General features: G+C 47.0%; 1 protein-coding gene across 1 annotated transcript in view; it reads left to right on the forward strand.

Moving 5' to 3' along the window:
- The window catches only part of AMN (amnion associated transmembrane protein), a 70,992-nt gene that overhangs the window by 40,111 nt on the left and 16,683 nt on the right, over positions 1–14,198 (forward strand). The window contains exons 4-7 of the mRNA XM_066624147.1: positions 1,715–1,802; positions 10,566–10,801; positions 11,828–11,965; positions 13,528–13,636. Coding sequence (XP_066480244.1) covers positions 1,715–1,802; positions 10,566–10,801; positions 11,828–11,965; positions 13,528–13,636 — 571 coding nt within the window. The remainder of the gene's footprint in view (positions 1–1,714; positions 1,803–10,565; positions 10,802–11,827; positions 11,966–13,527; positions 13,637–14,198) is intronic.

The following is a 14,198-nucleotide window of genomic DNA, read 5'->3' on the forward strand; positions in this document are numbered from 1 at the left end:
AATACACTCTACCACCTTTGGAATCCAATGCTCCATTCCTATCTCATTCTGCTGCATGCATAGACTGTACCCTTTCAAAATACACTTGGAAGAGGGGGCTATGTTTGAATGCTTCTGTAGCCAATAGAACTATAAACCAAGGATGTTCTGGAGCCAACCCCTCTGGACTCAAGTCAAGTCCTGTGTTTCTGCTTCTCCAACTCAAGTTTCAAACAAGTCATAATGGGTGGCCTTTGCAACTCGCCTAGTGCTGTTTTTAGAGTCTCTATGACTCGAGTCACAGTCTTTTCAAGCCGCGAGTCAGGCATGGCTCTGCTGAAAAAACAGAGGTGCTGATGGGGGCAGAGTACCTGTTGGATTTCTCATTCACACTGCCCTGAGGGTCCCAATCCATCTGCTGTCAGCGATGTTCTGAAGTGTCACTTCAAATGAGTCACGTGTTTGGAAGGCATTCCTCTCCTATTGCAAGGAAATGCCTCTTCCTCCCTTCTTTGCCTGCCTCCTTAGCCCCCTTTCCTATGTAATCCCTTGCCGTTTTGCTCCTGCTTCTCCCCTCCCCTGCCCAGACAGAGGCAAGAAAAAATCTGGGCATCCCATTCAGTCAATCATTTGCTTGGTCCTTCCGAGATGCATAAGAGAGCCCGCTCCTCCCATGTCCTGCCTACCTAGGCCTTCTTCTAGTCATTCCCTCCCCCGACTCATGCAGCAAACACACAGAGATACGCAACAGACAGGACAGCCAGGTGATAGACTTGAGTGAAGAAACTTGAGTGAACGAGTCTCAACTCATTTCCGAAAAAAGACACAAATCAAGAATCAAAAACGTGTAACGAGTGTATATAGGTGTTGTAAAAAACGTGTGTTTTTGTGACTCTAGTCCGAGTCATCCAAGTGTCAGCCCATCCCTGAAACAGGGTCCTGCAGTTCAGGAGCATGATTTCATATGTTGTCTGTCACCCAGCATCTGGACCACCCAGACTGTACAAGTCACCCTCTTGTGGTCAAACTGCTTTGGATCAGCTTAAGAATCTACTGTACTTCATACTATGCTTCAGTGGCGTAGCTAGAGGGGGTACAAAGCACTAAATTTTGCAGGGAGCCTCACTGTGTATGCCTCCGTTTTGCTCCCCCACCCGGAGTGGCTCTGAAGGGGAGGAGGAGGGACCACTTGCATGCTGCGGTGAGGGTCCCTGCCAAATTTAGGGCTTTGGAACTCCTTGCGACAGGATGTGATGATGGTATCTGGCCTAGATGCCTTTAAAAGGGGATTGGACACGCTTCTGGTGGAAAAATCCATCACGGGTTACAACCTGTGATGTGTATGTGCAACCTCCTGATTTTAGAAATGGGCTATGTCAGAATGCCAGATGCAAGGAAGGCACCAGGATGCAGGTCTCTTGCTGTCTTGTGTGCTCCCTGGGGCATTTGGTGGGCCACTGTGAGATTCAGGCAGCTGTATGGGCCTATGGCCTGATCCAGTGGGGCTCTTCTTATGTTCTTATGTTTTTATGCACCGCCCTCTAGCTATGTCACTGCTGTGCTTGGTGGTAACTTTGTATGAATGAATGAATGGTGCTAGAGCTCATTGTGCATGGAACATATTTATGGTAAGGAATGTTAAGGAATGTTGTTAATATTACTCAGTTACGAGCCTGGCTTGTTTGGAACAGCCCAGAGATGCCTCACCACGCTTTTTGTTTGTTTCTGTTACCAGCACATTCCTTTGAATGGAGAATTCATTATGGCCCCTGGTGCTGCATTCACAGCTTTTGATGGCAACCAGGATCCAGGATGTGAGACAGGTATTTTGCTCAATCGACCGTTAATTAGTCATGCAAATTAAGCACAGGGAGAATATGCCTCAGTTACTCCGTTTGCTTGAGTCCTTTTCTTAGTCATAATTAACTTTCTCCGGGAGCCTTCCAGGCTGTGGAATTACAGTGGGAGCTTTTCTTTCAAAAATGAAGGGGGAAAAAAGCAAACAATGAAGGAGGGAAGGATGATAAACATTGGTTTATTCCTCCAGGAATACATTTATTCATTCCTCCAGGGACATCTCCAGTGGATGTTCTGTTGAAATGAGCTGTGCTTTGCTCTGGCATTTCGATGCAGCTGACGTAGAGGATGTTCCCAGTAGAACCACCTTCAGCGTTCACACTTCCGTAGTGTTTAGTACAAATGTCCTGAAACTGACGCCCACGTTTGGGGCTTGTTGCTCAAGGGCACGCTGCCCAATTTGATCTGGGACTGAGGCATTGAGCTGAAATGGGCTACTGGATCACTCTGGTCTGGTTTCAGTGGCAGAGGTGAAGCAAGAAGGAGAGTCAGTATGTGTTACGCTGTTCTTAGGGCTGCTACATGATTAGTAGAATACAGGAGGCTGCCTTCTACACAGTCAAACGCTGAGCTGTGTAGCTCAGTATTATCCATGCTGGACTGGCTCTCCAGGTTTTGGATAGTGGGTTCTCTCTGCCCTACCTGGAGATGCTGCCAAGGTCTGAGCCTGGGATGTCTTCATGGGAAGCAGGGGCTGGGGCTCAAACCCTGAACTACAGCTCCTCTCCTAATCACAGTGCAAGCCTAAGCATGTTTACTCAGGAGTATGTTTCACTGTATTCAGTAAGGCTCACACACAGGTGCGTATAGGTTTGCAGCCTTATAGTACAATCCTACAGGGCTGAAACTCTGGCAGAACTAGCTTTCTACCTGCAGTATGGCTTTATGGCAGTCACAAAAAGTGCACTGACTGCGCATGGAGGTACGTGCTGATGGTGCATGTAGGGTCCCTGCCCTGGAGGGGCCTGGAGCAGGCTTGTTCCACCCCCAGGGAGGCCTCAGATAGGCTAAAAGGGGGAGGGGGTTCCAGCACCCGTGTCCTCCTCCCTAGTAGAGCTGCCAAACCTGGCCTAGGAGCAGGAGCTGTTCACCTCACAGCTCCCTGCTTCACACTGACTGCCTCTCATCCCTGGCCTCCCTGTTTTATGGAGCAAGCCCACCCCCTTTGGCCCTACCCTTCCTCCAGGTGGGGCAGAAAAGGCCTTTCCTGTTCCTGGCTTGTTTCCTGCAATGTTCCTTGTTTGCCCTGCCAGCCCCCTCTGGCTGGTTGGGGTGAGCCAACCTGCTTTGCCCCCTTCAAGGGCAGGGAAGCCTCCTCACCCTGGGCATGGGGTGCCTGCTCCAGGGTAAGTCAGGGGTCAGGGCATCTGGGAGGGGCCCCGACAGCGCACTAACAGGAAAGCTGCAGCCAACCCACACGTGGCAGAGGCTCCATCAGGATCCACCAACCAAGCAGGGAAGGCAGGGTGGGATGGCAGGGTGGTGGAATGGGGCAGTGGTGGGGGCAGAGGAAGGGTTTGAAGGGGGGCAGGTTTGGCTGCGAGTTTGGCCATTGAATCCTAGCTCCCTTCCCAGACCTGATCATGCAACCTGGGTCCATGCAGATCTGTGCCAGCAATTTCACTAGCGCAGGTCTGAGTAGACCCTCCTCCATGCCATGTAGGCTTGCTCAGAAAGATCTCCCAGACTACTTCCCCCTGCAGGATGCAGCATGAGCCATTTTGGCATGCCTGCATTAGAAGGGGGGAAGCATTAAGTTGGGCTGTTAGTCAATTGTTGGCAACCTTCAGTCTCAAAAGACTATGGTGTCGCGCTCTGAATGGTGGGTTCTGGAACTAGTGTGGCTGAAAAGGCCGATTCGGGAGTGACAATCCCTTCCACACCGGGAGCAAGTGCAGTCTGTCCCTGGTCTGTCTCCCTGGCTATGGGCCTTCCTTCTTTGCCTCTTTGCCTCAGTCTGTTGGCCAAGTGTCTCTTCAAACTGGGAAAGGCCTTGCTGCACAGCCTGCCTCCAAGAGGGACATTTAGAGGCCAGGGTTTCCCACCTGTTGAGGTCCACCCCTAAGGCCTTCAGATCCCTCTTGCAGATGTCCTTGTATCCCAGCTGTGGTCTACCTGTAGGGCGCTTTCCTTGCACGGGTTCTCCATAGAGGAGATCCTTTGGGATCCGGCCATCATCCATTCCCACGACATGACCAACGCAGGCGTCTCTGTTTCAGCAGTGCATACATGCTAGGGATTCCAGCTTGTTCCAGGACTGTGTTGTTTGGAACTTTGTCCTGCCAGGTGATGCTGAGGATGCATTAATCAATGAAATTTGCATCAATGTGCTTATGGTTAAAAACAATGGTTCTGAAGCAAGAGGTTTACTCTTTGTTTCATTGTTGTCAGAAGAGGCATAACCATAGAAGAGGCATTGCCTCCAGTGTGATAGTTATGAGGGAATAGCTCTTCTGTGATGGTGCTCGACACCTGCAGTTGTTATATGCATTTGCATTGAACTTAACGCATCTTTTTGAAAATCTGCACCTTTTTATTCAGTTAAAAAGTTGAGTGAAATTGATTCATCTAGCCAAGTAAGCCAAGTAATTGATTCATCTAGCCAAGTAATCAATTAAACATTGCAACAGACCAACACACATTTTGCTTCCTTAAACATTACACCAGTTCCTGGGTATATTTGGGGTGCCGATTCCAAAAATGGTATCAGTTTTGCCCTATCACGTTTTGAAGATATAGTATAGCCTCTTTAGTGAATGGTTCAAGCAGCTTCCTCATGAGGAAGCTGCTTGAATCATTCACAAACGAGGTTATACTATATCTCCGGAACTAGACAAAACGGATGCCATTGTTGGAATGGGCACCCCAAATTCATATCAAACCACCATAAAGTTTGCGGAAAAACGTTTCTGACCCTCAATTTTGTAGGCCTGTGTTGTTTTACTATCACATAGCTTCCCTGAACCTTTGCAGTGGTGTGGGATACAAATTCTAATAATAAATAAAATGATTAGAATGGCAGAGGTGACTGCCATTCTCGCAGGCATGAATCACTCCCTGAGCCTGACTTTCACATGCTGAAGCACATTTATTCCAATCACACCCCCAACCTATCACTATGTTAGCGGCAGCATTTGTGTGTGTGTGTGTGTGTGGATATGAGACCACCAATGCTTTTGTGGAACTTCCTGTTCTGCTGGGTATTTGCCATTCATCTCAGCAGAGGGTGCATCACAATGCCTGTCAAGAAATGCAGGCACTGGAGAGGCAGCTACTCCACTGAAGTGAATGGGAAGCCATCCCATCCTGCAGCTCCCTGTAGAGTGTGTATGATGTATGGTGTGTATGAAAGGAAGTGTTCCTGCTTTATTCAGTCTAGAAAAAATGAGCCTGAAGGGGGATATGGTTGAGACATACAATTTTATGCAGGGGATGGATAGAGTGGATAGAGCGATGCTCTTTAGACTCTCACACAACACCAGAACCAGGGGACATCCACTAAAATTGAGTCAAAAGAAGGTCAAAAGAAAATATTTTCTTATCCACTGTGTGATTAGTCTGTGGAACTCCTTACCACATGATGTGGTGATGGCATCTGACCTAGACTCCTTTAAAAGGGGATTGGACAAATTTCTGGAAGAAAAGTTCATCACAGGTTACAAGCCATGGTGGGTTTGTGCAACCTCCTGATTTTAGAAGTAGGCTACCTCAGAATGCCAGATGCAAGGGATAGCAACAGGATGAAGGTCTTTTGTCTTGTGTGCTACTGGAGGCACCTGGTGGGCCACTGTGAGATACAGGAAGCTGAACTAGATGGGCCTATGGCCTGATCCAGTGGGGCTCTTCTTACGTTCTTATGTTTTATTGGCATGTGGAAAAAATCCCACAGTCCATGCAATCTAAGCCAACCAAGGTAAATTCTGTAGCAAGACTCTTGTGGTCTTTGGTTCTTATGAGCATGCCAGATTATATGCAAATCTGTGACAGCTTTATTAATATTAAACAGGAAAAGGTTGTCCATGAATTAAATATGAGTGTCAGTAATATACTGTGTGCAGCAGCCCCTGTGTATTGTTTATTTTAATATTAAATTCCCCAGCAGAGGAGCTGTGGGAGGCAGCTTATGGATGGCATGTTTACAGTTGCATTGACAGAGAGCTGTGGCTAGAAAATACATCCACATGCACCCTGGCTAATGCATTGCAAATAAAGTTGTCATGTTTATTGTCACCCAGAGCTCCTCACCAGTGAATTGTTTGTGGAAGACTTTGCCCTGATCCTCTCCAGCAACTTTGCTGTGTTCTACGTAGCATTCTCATAATATGTCGGGAGTAATAAAGCAGATGCTACAGGGATATTTGTGGCTGAAATCTCTCATCAGTACATGCAGGTGTTGCTTTCAGAAATGCTCAGGCCTGGTCTACCCATGGAGCAGCATGAGGTGATCTACCACAGGGGATAGATTAAACTGTACCATTTCAGATCACAGTGGTGGGTGCCATTTTTGGAATTGGAAACTCTTTTTTTGCCTTGTAAAATATAGCAGGAGCAGAGCAGAGCTGAGCATCTATGGCGACTTAACAGGTAAGAACATAAGAAGAGCCCCGCTGGATCAGGCGAAAGGCTCATCTAGTCTAGCTTCCTGTATCTTACAGTGGCCCACCAAATGCCCCACGGAGCACACAAGACAAGACACACTCTGCGTCCTGGTACCCTCCCCTGTATCTGGCAATCTGCGGTAGCCTACCTCTAAAACCAGGAGGTTACACATTCCTACCATGACTTCTAACCCGTGATGAACTTTTCCTCCAGAAATCTGTCCAATCCCTTTTTAAAGGCAAGATGCCATCCACAGACCAACTACACGCTGGGTAAAGAAATATTTTTTTTGTCTCTCCTAACTCTCCCAACATTCAATTTTAGTGAATGTCCCCTGGTTCTGATGTTATGTGAGAGGGAAAAGAGTCTCTCTCTGTATCCACTTGATCCATCCCATGCATAATTTTGTATGTCTCAATCATGCCCCCCCCCCCCCAGCTGATGTATGGACCTTAGCTCTCAGGTGTGCCTGGGGTCTTAGTCTTTTGTTTAGTAATATAGGTGTGCGCCTCTTAACAACCTTCCACTTAACGACGAACCACATATGCAATGGTGGTCAAAGCACAACACTGAGGCTCTTAGTTAGACATGTCTTCCATAACCTGCAGTGTCTGTTATACAACAGAAGCTCTTAATACAAAGAAGAGGCAATCTACCTCCAGTAGCCTGTGCAACCAGCTAGTGTCTTGCAGGTAGAGTCGGTTTACACAACAACGACACTAGATTGAGCTGAATGTTCGCTTAATGACCTAATTACATAACAAAAGGGATTGGAGAACATATGCCTGTTGTTAAGCAGCACATACCTGTATTTATTTCTTGTATTTTTAGCCTACCCATACATCAAAGGGCTCAAGATGGCTAACACCTTTCTCCTGTCTTTTATCTTCACAACAACCCTGTGAGGTAGTTTCAGCTGCAAAACAGAGTGTTTTGACCTAGGACACCCACTGTACTTCATGGCTGGGTAGTGATTTGAACCTGGGTCTCTGCTGGGAAATGCCATTTTCCCAGCACTTCTGAAAGTCTGTTCATAAGAAAAAGTTTTTGATTCATCCATTCAGAAGAACACGACCTTTACTATGAATGGATCCTTAGAGCAGATCCAAGGATTTTTTTTTTAAACACCCATTGATATCACAAAGGCAAATTTCACCCCTGCTGTTTCAGCCACAGGACATACTTCCTATAGATCAGTGTTTCTCAAACTGTGGGCCGGGACCCACTAGGTGGGTCGTGAGCCAATTTCAGGTGGGTCCCCATTCATTTCAATATTTCATTTTTAATATATTAGACTTGATACTACCATGGTTTGTGGCTGCATTTGGGGAAATGTTTCAGACCTGTACTTTTAACAAGCTACTATTTATATTCTTTTAACAATGATAGCACAGGCCAACACACATTTTGCTTCCTTGAACGTTACACCAATTCCTGGGTATATTTGGGGTGCCAATTCCAAAAAATGGCATCCGATTTACCCTATTACATCTAGTTTTGGAGATATAGTATAGCCTCATTAGTGAATGGTTCAAGCAGCTTCCTCATGAGGAAGCCTATCAAACCACCATAAAGTTTGGGAAAAACATTTCTGACCCTCAGTTTTGTAGGCCTGTGTGGTCAATGGGACTTACTCCTGGGTGAGTGTGGGTAGGATTGCAGCCTAGGATTGTTAAAAAATTTCCTGCTTGGTGATGTCACTTCTGGTCATGACATCACTTCTGGTGGGTCCTGACAGATTCTCATTCTAAAAAGTGGGTCCCAGTGCTAAATGTGTGAGACCTGCTATAGACCCAGACAGATAGCCACACTTTAGAATTCCAAGATTTTTTTGGCCGTATTGTGTTCAGTACAAAGCCAAGATCATAGTCAGAAGCAGACTCCTATGAAGCAAAAAAGGATACAGTTCTGGGATTTTGGAATATCATAAGCTAGGAACTTTTGCATTTGTAACAAAAGCTTGTATAACTTGGATTTCAAGGGAAGATGCATCAGAAGGCGAACAGGCCTTGCTGAGGGAGAGTCAGCATAGCTTCTGTAAGGGTAAGTCTTGCCTCACAAACCTTATAGAATTCTTTGAAAAGGTCAACAGGCATGTGGATGCGGGAGAACCCGTGGACATTATATATCTGGACTTTCAGAAGGCGTTTGACATGGTCCCTCACCAAAGGCTACTGAAAAAACTCCACAGTCAGGGAATTAGAGGACAGGTCCTCTCGTGGATTGAGAACAGGTTGGAGGCCAGGAAGCAGAGAGTGGGTGTCAATGGGCAATTTTCACAATGGAGAGAGGTGAAAAGCGGTGTGCCCCAAGGATCTGTCCTGGGACCGGTGCTTTTCAACCTCTTCATAAATGACCTGGAGACAGGGTTGAGCAGTGAAGTGGCTAAGTTTGCAGACGACACCAAACTTTTCCGAGTGGTAAAGACCAGAAGTGATTGTGAGGAGCTCCAGAAGGATCTCTCCAGACTGGCAGAATGGGCAGCAAAATGGCAGATGCGCTTCAATGTCAGTAAGTGTAAAGTCATGCACATTGGGTCAAAAAATCAAAACTTTAGATATAGGCTGATGGGTTCTGAGCTGTCTGTGACAGATCAGGAGAGAGATCTTGGGGTGGTGGTGGACAGGTCGATGAAAGTGTCGACCCAATGTGCGGCAGCAGTGAAGAAGGCCAATTCTATGCTTGGGATCATTAGGAAGGGTATTGAGAACAAAATGGCTAGTATTATAATGCCGTTGTACAAATCTATGGTAAGGCCACACCTGGAGTATTGTGTCCAGTTCTGGTCGCCGCATCTCAAAAAAGACATAGTGGAAATGGAAAAGGTGCAAAAGAGAGCGACTAAGATGATTACGGGGCTGGGGCACCTTCCTTATGAGGAAAGGCTACGGCGTTTGGGCCTCTTCAGCCTAGAAAAGAGACGCTTGAGGGGGGACATGATTGAGACATACAAAATTATGCAGGGGATGGACAGAGTGGATAGGGAGATGCTCTTTACACTCTCACATAATACCAGAACCAGGGGACATCCACTAAAATTGAGTGTTGGGCGGGTTAGGACAGACAAAAGAAAATATTTCTTTACTCAGCGTGTGGTCGGTCTGTGGAACTCCTTGCCACAGGATGTGGTGCTGGCGTCTAGCCTAGACGCCTTTAAAAGGGGATTGGACGAGTTTCTGGAGGAAAAATCCATTATGGGGTACAAGCCATGATGAGTATGCGCAACCTCCTGATTTTAGGAATGGGTTAAGTCAGAATGCCAGATGTAGGGGAGGGCACCAGGATGAGGTCTCTTGTTATCTGGTGTGCTCCCTGGGGCATTTGGTGGGCCGCTGTGAGATACAGGAAGCTGGACTAGATGGGCCTATGGCCTGATCCAGTGGGGCTGTTCTTATGTTCTTATGTAAGGCATCTTCTTTGATTTGTAGTTTACGTATGGCCAGGAAGATTTCTAGATTCTCAGTTTTCCTCTACTGTGAGGAGCAGAGCAATTTCTTAAGAACATAAGAACAGCCCCACTGGATCAGGCCATAGGCCCATCTAGTCCAGCTTCCTGCATCCCACAGCGGCCCACCAAATGCCCCAGGGAGCACACCAGATAACAAGAGACCTCATCCTGGTGCCCTCCCTTGCATCTGGCATTCTGACATAACCCACCTCTAAAATCAGGAGGTTGTGCATACACATCATGGCTTGTACCCCATAATGGATTTTTCCTCCAGAAACTTGTCCAATCCCCTTTTAAAGGCGTCTAGGGTAGACGCCAGCACCACATCCTGTGGCAAGGAGTTCCACAGACCGACCACACGCTGAGTAAAGAAATATTTTCTTTTGTCTGTCCTAACCCACCCAACACTCAATTTTAGTGGATGTCCCCTGGTTCTGGTATTATGTGAGAGTGTAAAGAGCATCTCCCTATCTACTCTGTCCATCCCCTGCATAATTTCATCTTCATAGCACATTCATGTGCACTGTCTTGTCACATGAATCAGTCAATTTTCCCCATGTCATTGCAAACCTACAAATAACACTGTGTCTGCATTAGTTGTGTCCAGATATATGAATGAGCAGAACGAAGAGTATCAGTGAAACATGATCACATTCAGCCCTTGTTGTCTTTCTTTTCTCAGGTTCAGAAGTCACATTTGCTAGCACAGGGAACTATCAGTGGTATGACCCCACACTGTGGCATGCGGCAAGTTCTTTGGAAAACCTAGAGAGGGGCAAATACACCTTCTCCGTGGATGAAGAGCGTGTCCCCTGCCAGTACGATGATGTTCTCTTTCAACCTGAAACCTCCTTCCGTGTGGACATTGAGTCATCCGAGCAGATGATACAACTCAGAAGCATTTCTATTATGGGGCAGGTAAAAGGAGATGTTGGTAGGATAGAGCAGCCACCATTGCCCCTTGTTTGATGGTTTCTGCTTATCCTTTTGAACCTGTCAGTTCTTTCTACCATTTTCTTCACTCTCTTCCTGGCTCTTCTTAATTCAGATTTGAGGTAAGAATTTCTTGTTTCCTTTCTCTGTTTGCTCCTCCTCAAACCTTTAGTAGGATTCCATTAATCTTCCAAGCCTAAGGTTAACCCCTATTTCCCTGCCTGTTTGTGTCTTTTCCCTTGTAGCTCCCTAACACTAGAATTTCTTTCCACTTGGCCCCCAATTCTCTGTCTCTCCATTTAGAAGCTCCCTTAATCAGGGATGTACCAGAGCCACAGTGCCAAGACTCAAGTTGAGTCCCAAGTCTCCATCTCCCTTGACTTGAGTCGCCCAGGAGCCATAACAGCAGCTATCGTGACTCGTCCAGAATTGTTTTTTGAGTCATTTTGACTCGAGACATTGTCTTTTTGAAAAGTGAGTCAAACCTTGATGCAGATAAAAAAGCAAGCAAGCACACACATAAAACAGAGTTGCAAACACATGCAAAAGCAAGTCTTGACTCAAATTATTCGAGTCTTTTCGTTTTGGGGGTAAAACCCCTGAGTTGTGAGTCACTTCTGGGTTCAAATACACATGTAATTTGAGTCAGTATGAGTCACGAAAAGTGTGTGTTTTTGCCCCACAAGTCTGGGTCATCTGAGTCTCAGCTCATCCCTGCCCTTAATTAAAACTCTTCGCTCTGACTTTTGCTGATTGACCCTCTTCCCCATTTACTTTCCTTTCCTCACCAATGTTTCCTTTCCTCACCAATGTTTCTTCTCATAGAGTGATCTTTTCCTGCTTCAGTAGCAGGTGGTTGCTATGCAGGGGTATATTAAGAGGAGCTTATACTACGCAGGACAGCAGCATTGGTTTTAATTAAACTACTTTGAATGTAATTTAATGTGGAGAGAACTGATCTGCTACAAATGTGGATCTTTGTGCTTCTTTGTTTGTTGAACTGGAAATTAGAAGTTCACCAGTGATGACACCCTCTCTGAATATATGCAGAGACCCTCTGCCAAGCTGCAGTTTCAGGGGCAAGCGACATTCCGGTTGTCAAACGCCAGGTGTCCAGACAAAACTGGCTGTGAATGTGGAAACACTGCAGTAAGTTATCACTTTTCAAGCACACTTGAGAGCACCTGGTTGTATTATCAAGGGATTGTGGGCAGTGAGGAAGTTGAAGTAAAGTGGCTTATTAAGAACCCACAGTAACAGCCCAACCCTACCTAAATCCTCTGGCATTTAAATCCTAAATCTGGCATTGAAATTCTCCAGCAGAGCTGGAGGAAGGACCTGGATTCTGCCGGAGGTTGTGTGAGGGTGTTGTGTACTCAGGTGATACCCAGTGCAGTGAGGCTGCCGGTGCAGTCTCTAGTGTCTCTGCATATGAGGCAGTGGCCAGGCCACCATCAGCTGGTTAAAAATATGGTGGCAGTGGAGGCGGGCAGTGGGTGGAACAAGGAAGGAAGGGGCAGGAATGGGGGAGTTTCTGGACAAGGTTAGGGGTGGAAGGAAGGCAAAATGGGGGAGGGAGGGAGGGAGAGGGCAGGTTTAGTGGCACACGTGTGCGGCTGAACCCTATCCCTCTTCCTCTTCTTTACATGCCTCAGTCCTGTGCTGGTGAAATAGCCATAATAGGAACTATGGGAGGTTTCCCCAGGGCAAATGAACAAAGGTTCACACCCCAAGGAGACTTCTCCTACTGCCCCCACCACCTTAGGGTGCAGTATGCACCTGCATCAGCAGGGAGGAAATTTAGGTAGGGTTGGCCTGTAACATGGTTATATGCTGCTGGACTAATGAGTCTAAATCATGGAGAAGAGGTCACAGACATAAGCATCACTGCAGTTTGTGGCATCTTCCAGAGATCTTTTCCTGTTGACCCAATAAAAGTGGGAGTGGGAGGTCACCTGGATGGGTTCGTGACTTCTGAAGCATCAAGTGGGCAGACATGATCACAGACACAGCAGCTTGCTGGTCTATGTTTATGATCCAGGGTCACCACCAGTCATGTTGGAAAGGCGGATTTGATACTATGGCTCTCAACAGGGCAGGTTCCAGGTGGGATGATATAAAAAATGTTGGGATCATGATATAGCAACACCCTTGTTGTGGAGCCTCGGTCTCTCTCTGTTACTGCAATCATTTTCTCATGTCATAAAGACCTTGTCCATTATCTCACTGGTCTCAGACACCTACGTGCTGCTTCTGCTGCACCCTTCCATCTCTCTCAGAGAGAAAATGGAGATCTGTTTCATAATGACTGGATCCTGGTGGTCCCACCAACAGCAGGAAGACTGATAATGGCAGTTCCTTGCCTTCTGTGCCTCAGTGGCATCACTAGCCAGGTGCGGGGAGGGGTTGCGGACTGCACTGGGTGAAACCGCTGGAGGGGGAGACACCAGAGGCACCACTGTGGGCAGCTGGCCCAGGAGCGCCGCAGCGAGCAACTGGTCTGAAAAGCCAGTGAGAAGTGGTGGGGCTGGAGTGAGACTGGAAGAGGCAGGGCCACTGGGGTGACACCATTGGCACACCGGGTGACACTACCTAGTGATGCCGGTGCTGTGTCTCTTGGGTGGATTGTGCTGGAGAACTCAGAAAGTTGGGTCCATTGAGCAGGGCTAAAGCTTTCTAGTCAGTGAGTGATGCAGCTGTTCTTTTTAAAGGACCATCACAGAATCTGTGCTGCTTTGCTTCAGAGCTCTGAGAATCAATGTCCAGTGCCTACCTGCAAAGACCCACTGCGGCCCATCGGCCACTGTTGTGAAATATGTGGTGAGTGAAGGCCAGCTCTTGTTACATTTGCACAGGCTGTGTGTCAAGAAGAGCAAACTTTACAGGTTCCTTGTATGTGGGTGGCGCATGTCTCCTGTCCAAGCAATCTCCCTCAGTGTTTGTCCTTCCAGCAGGAGCAAAAGCAGGTATGAGCATAGAGTCTGCACTGTACCCAAGGGAATTTGAGATCAGACATTATTTTCAACTCTTTGCATATGGAACAGTTTCAACGTTTGCTTTAAAGGGTGTTGCAATAGGGAATGCTCAGGAATGTGTCCAAACAAGCACTTTAAAGGATATTCAATTGTTGGTCATGGTGTTGGTCAGGCAGTTCATGGCTGAACACAGTCATGTTCTGGCAACTCCTGCGATGCCGCTGGAACCAACTGTATTGGCTTCTGCCTTTCCATTGGACCATTCCAGTGACGTGGAGAGGGGGGATTTGCTGCATGGGAAACAGTCTATCCTCCATATCTACCTTACCTAGGCTTTGCGCACTGGAGAGGACATTATGTTCCAGAGCCACCATTCAGAGCACGATACCATAGTCTTCTGAGCCTGA

Source organism: Tiliqua scincoides, chromosome 1, assembly GCF_035046505.1.
Source record: "Tiliqua scincoides isolate rTilSci1 chromosome 1, rTilSci1.hap2, whole genome shotgun sequence".
Classification (NCBI taxonomy): domain Eukaryota; kingdom Metazoa; phylum Chordata; class Lepidosauria; order Squamata; family Scincidae; genus Tiliqua; species Tiliqua scincoides.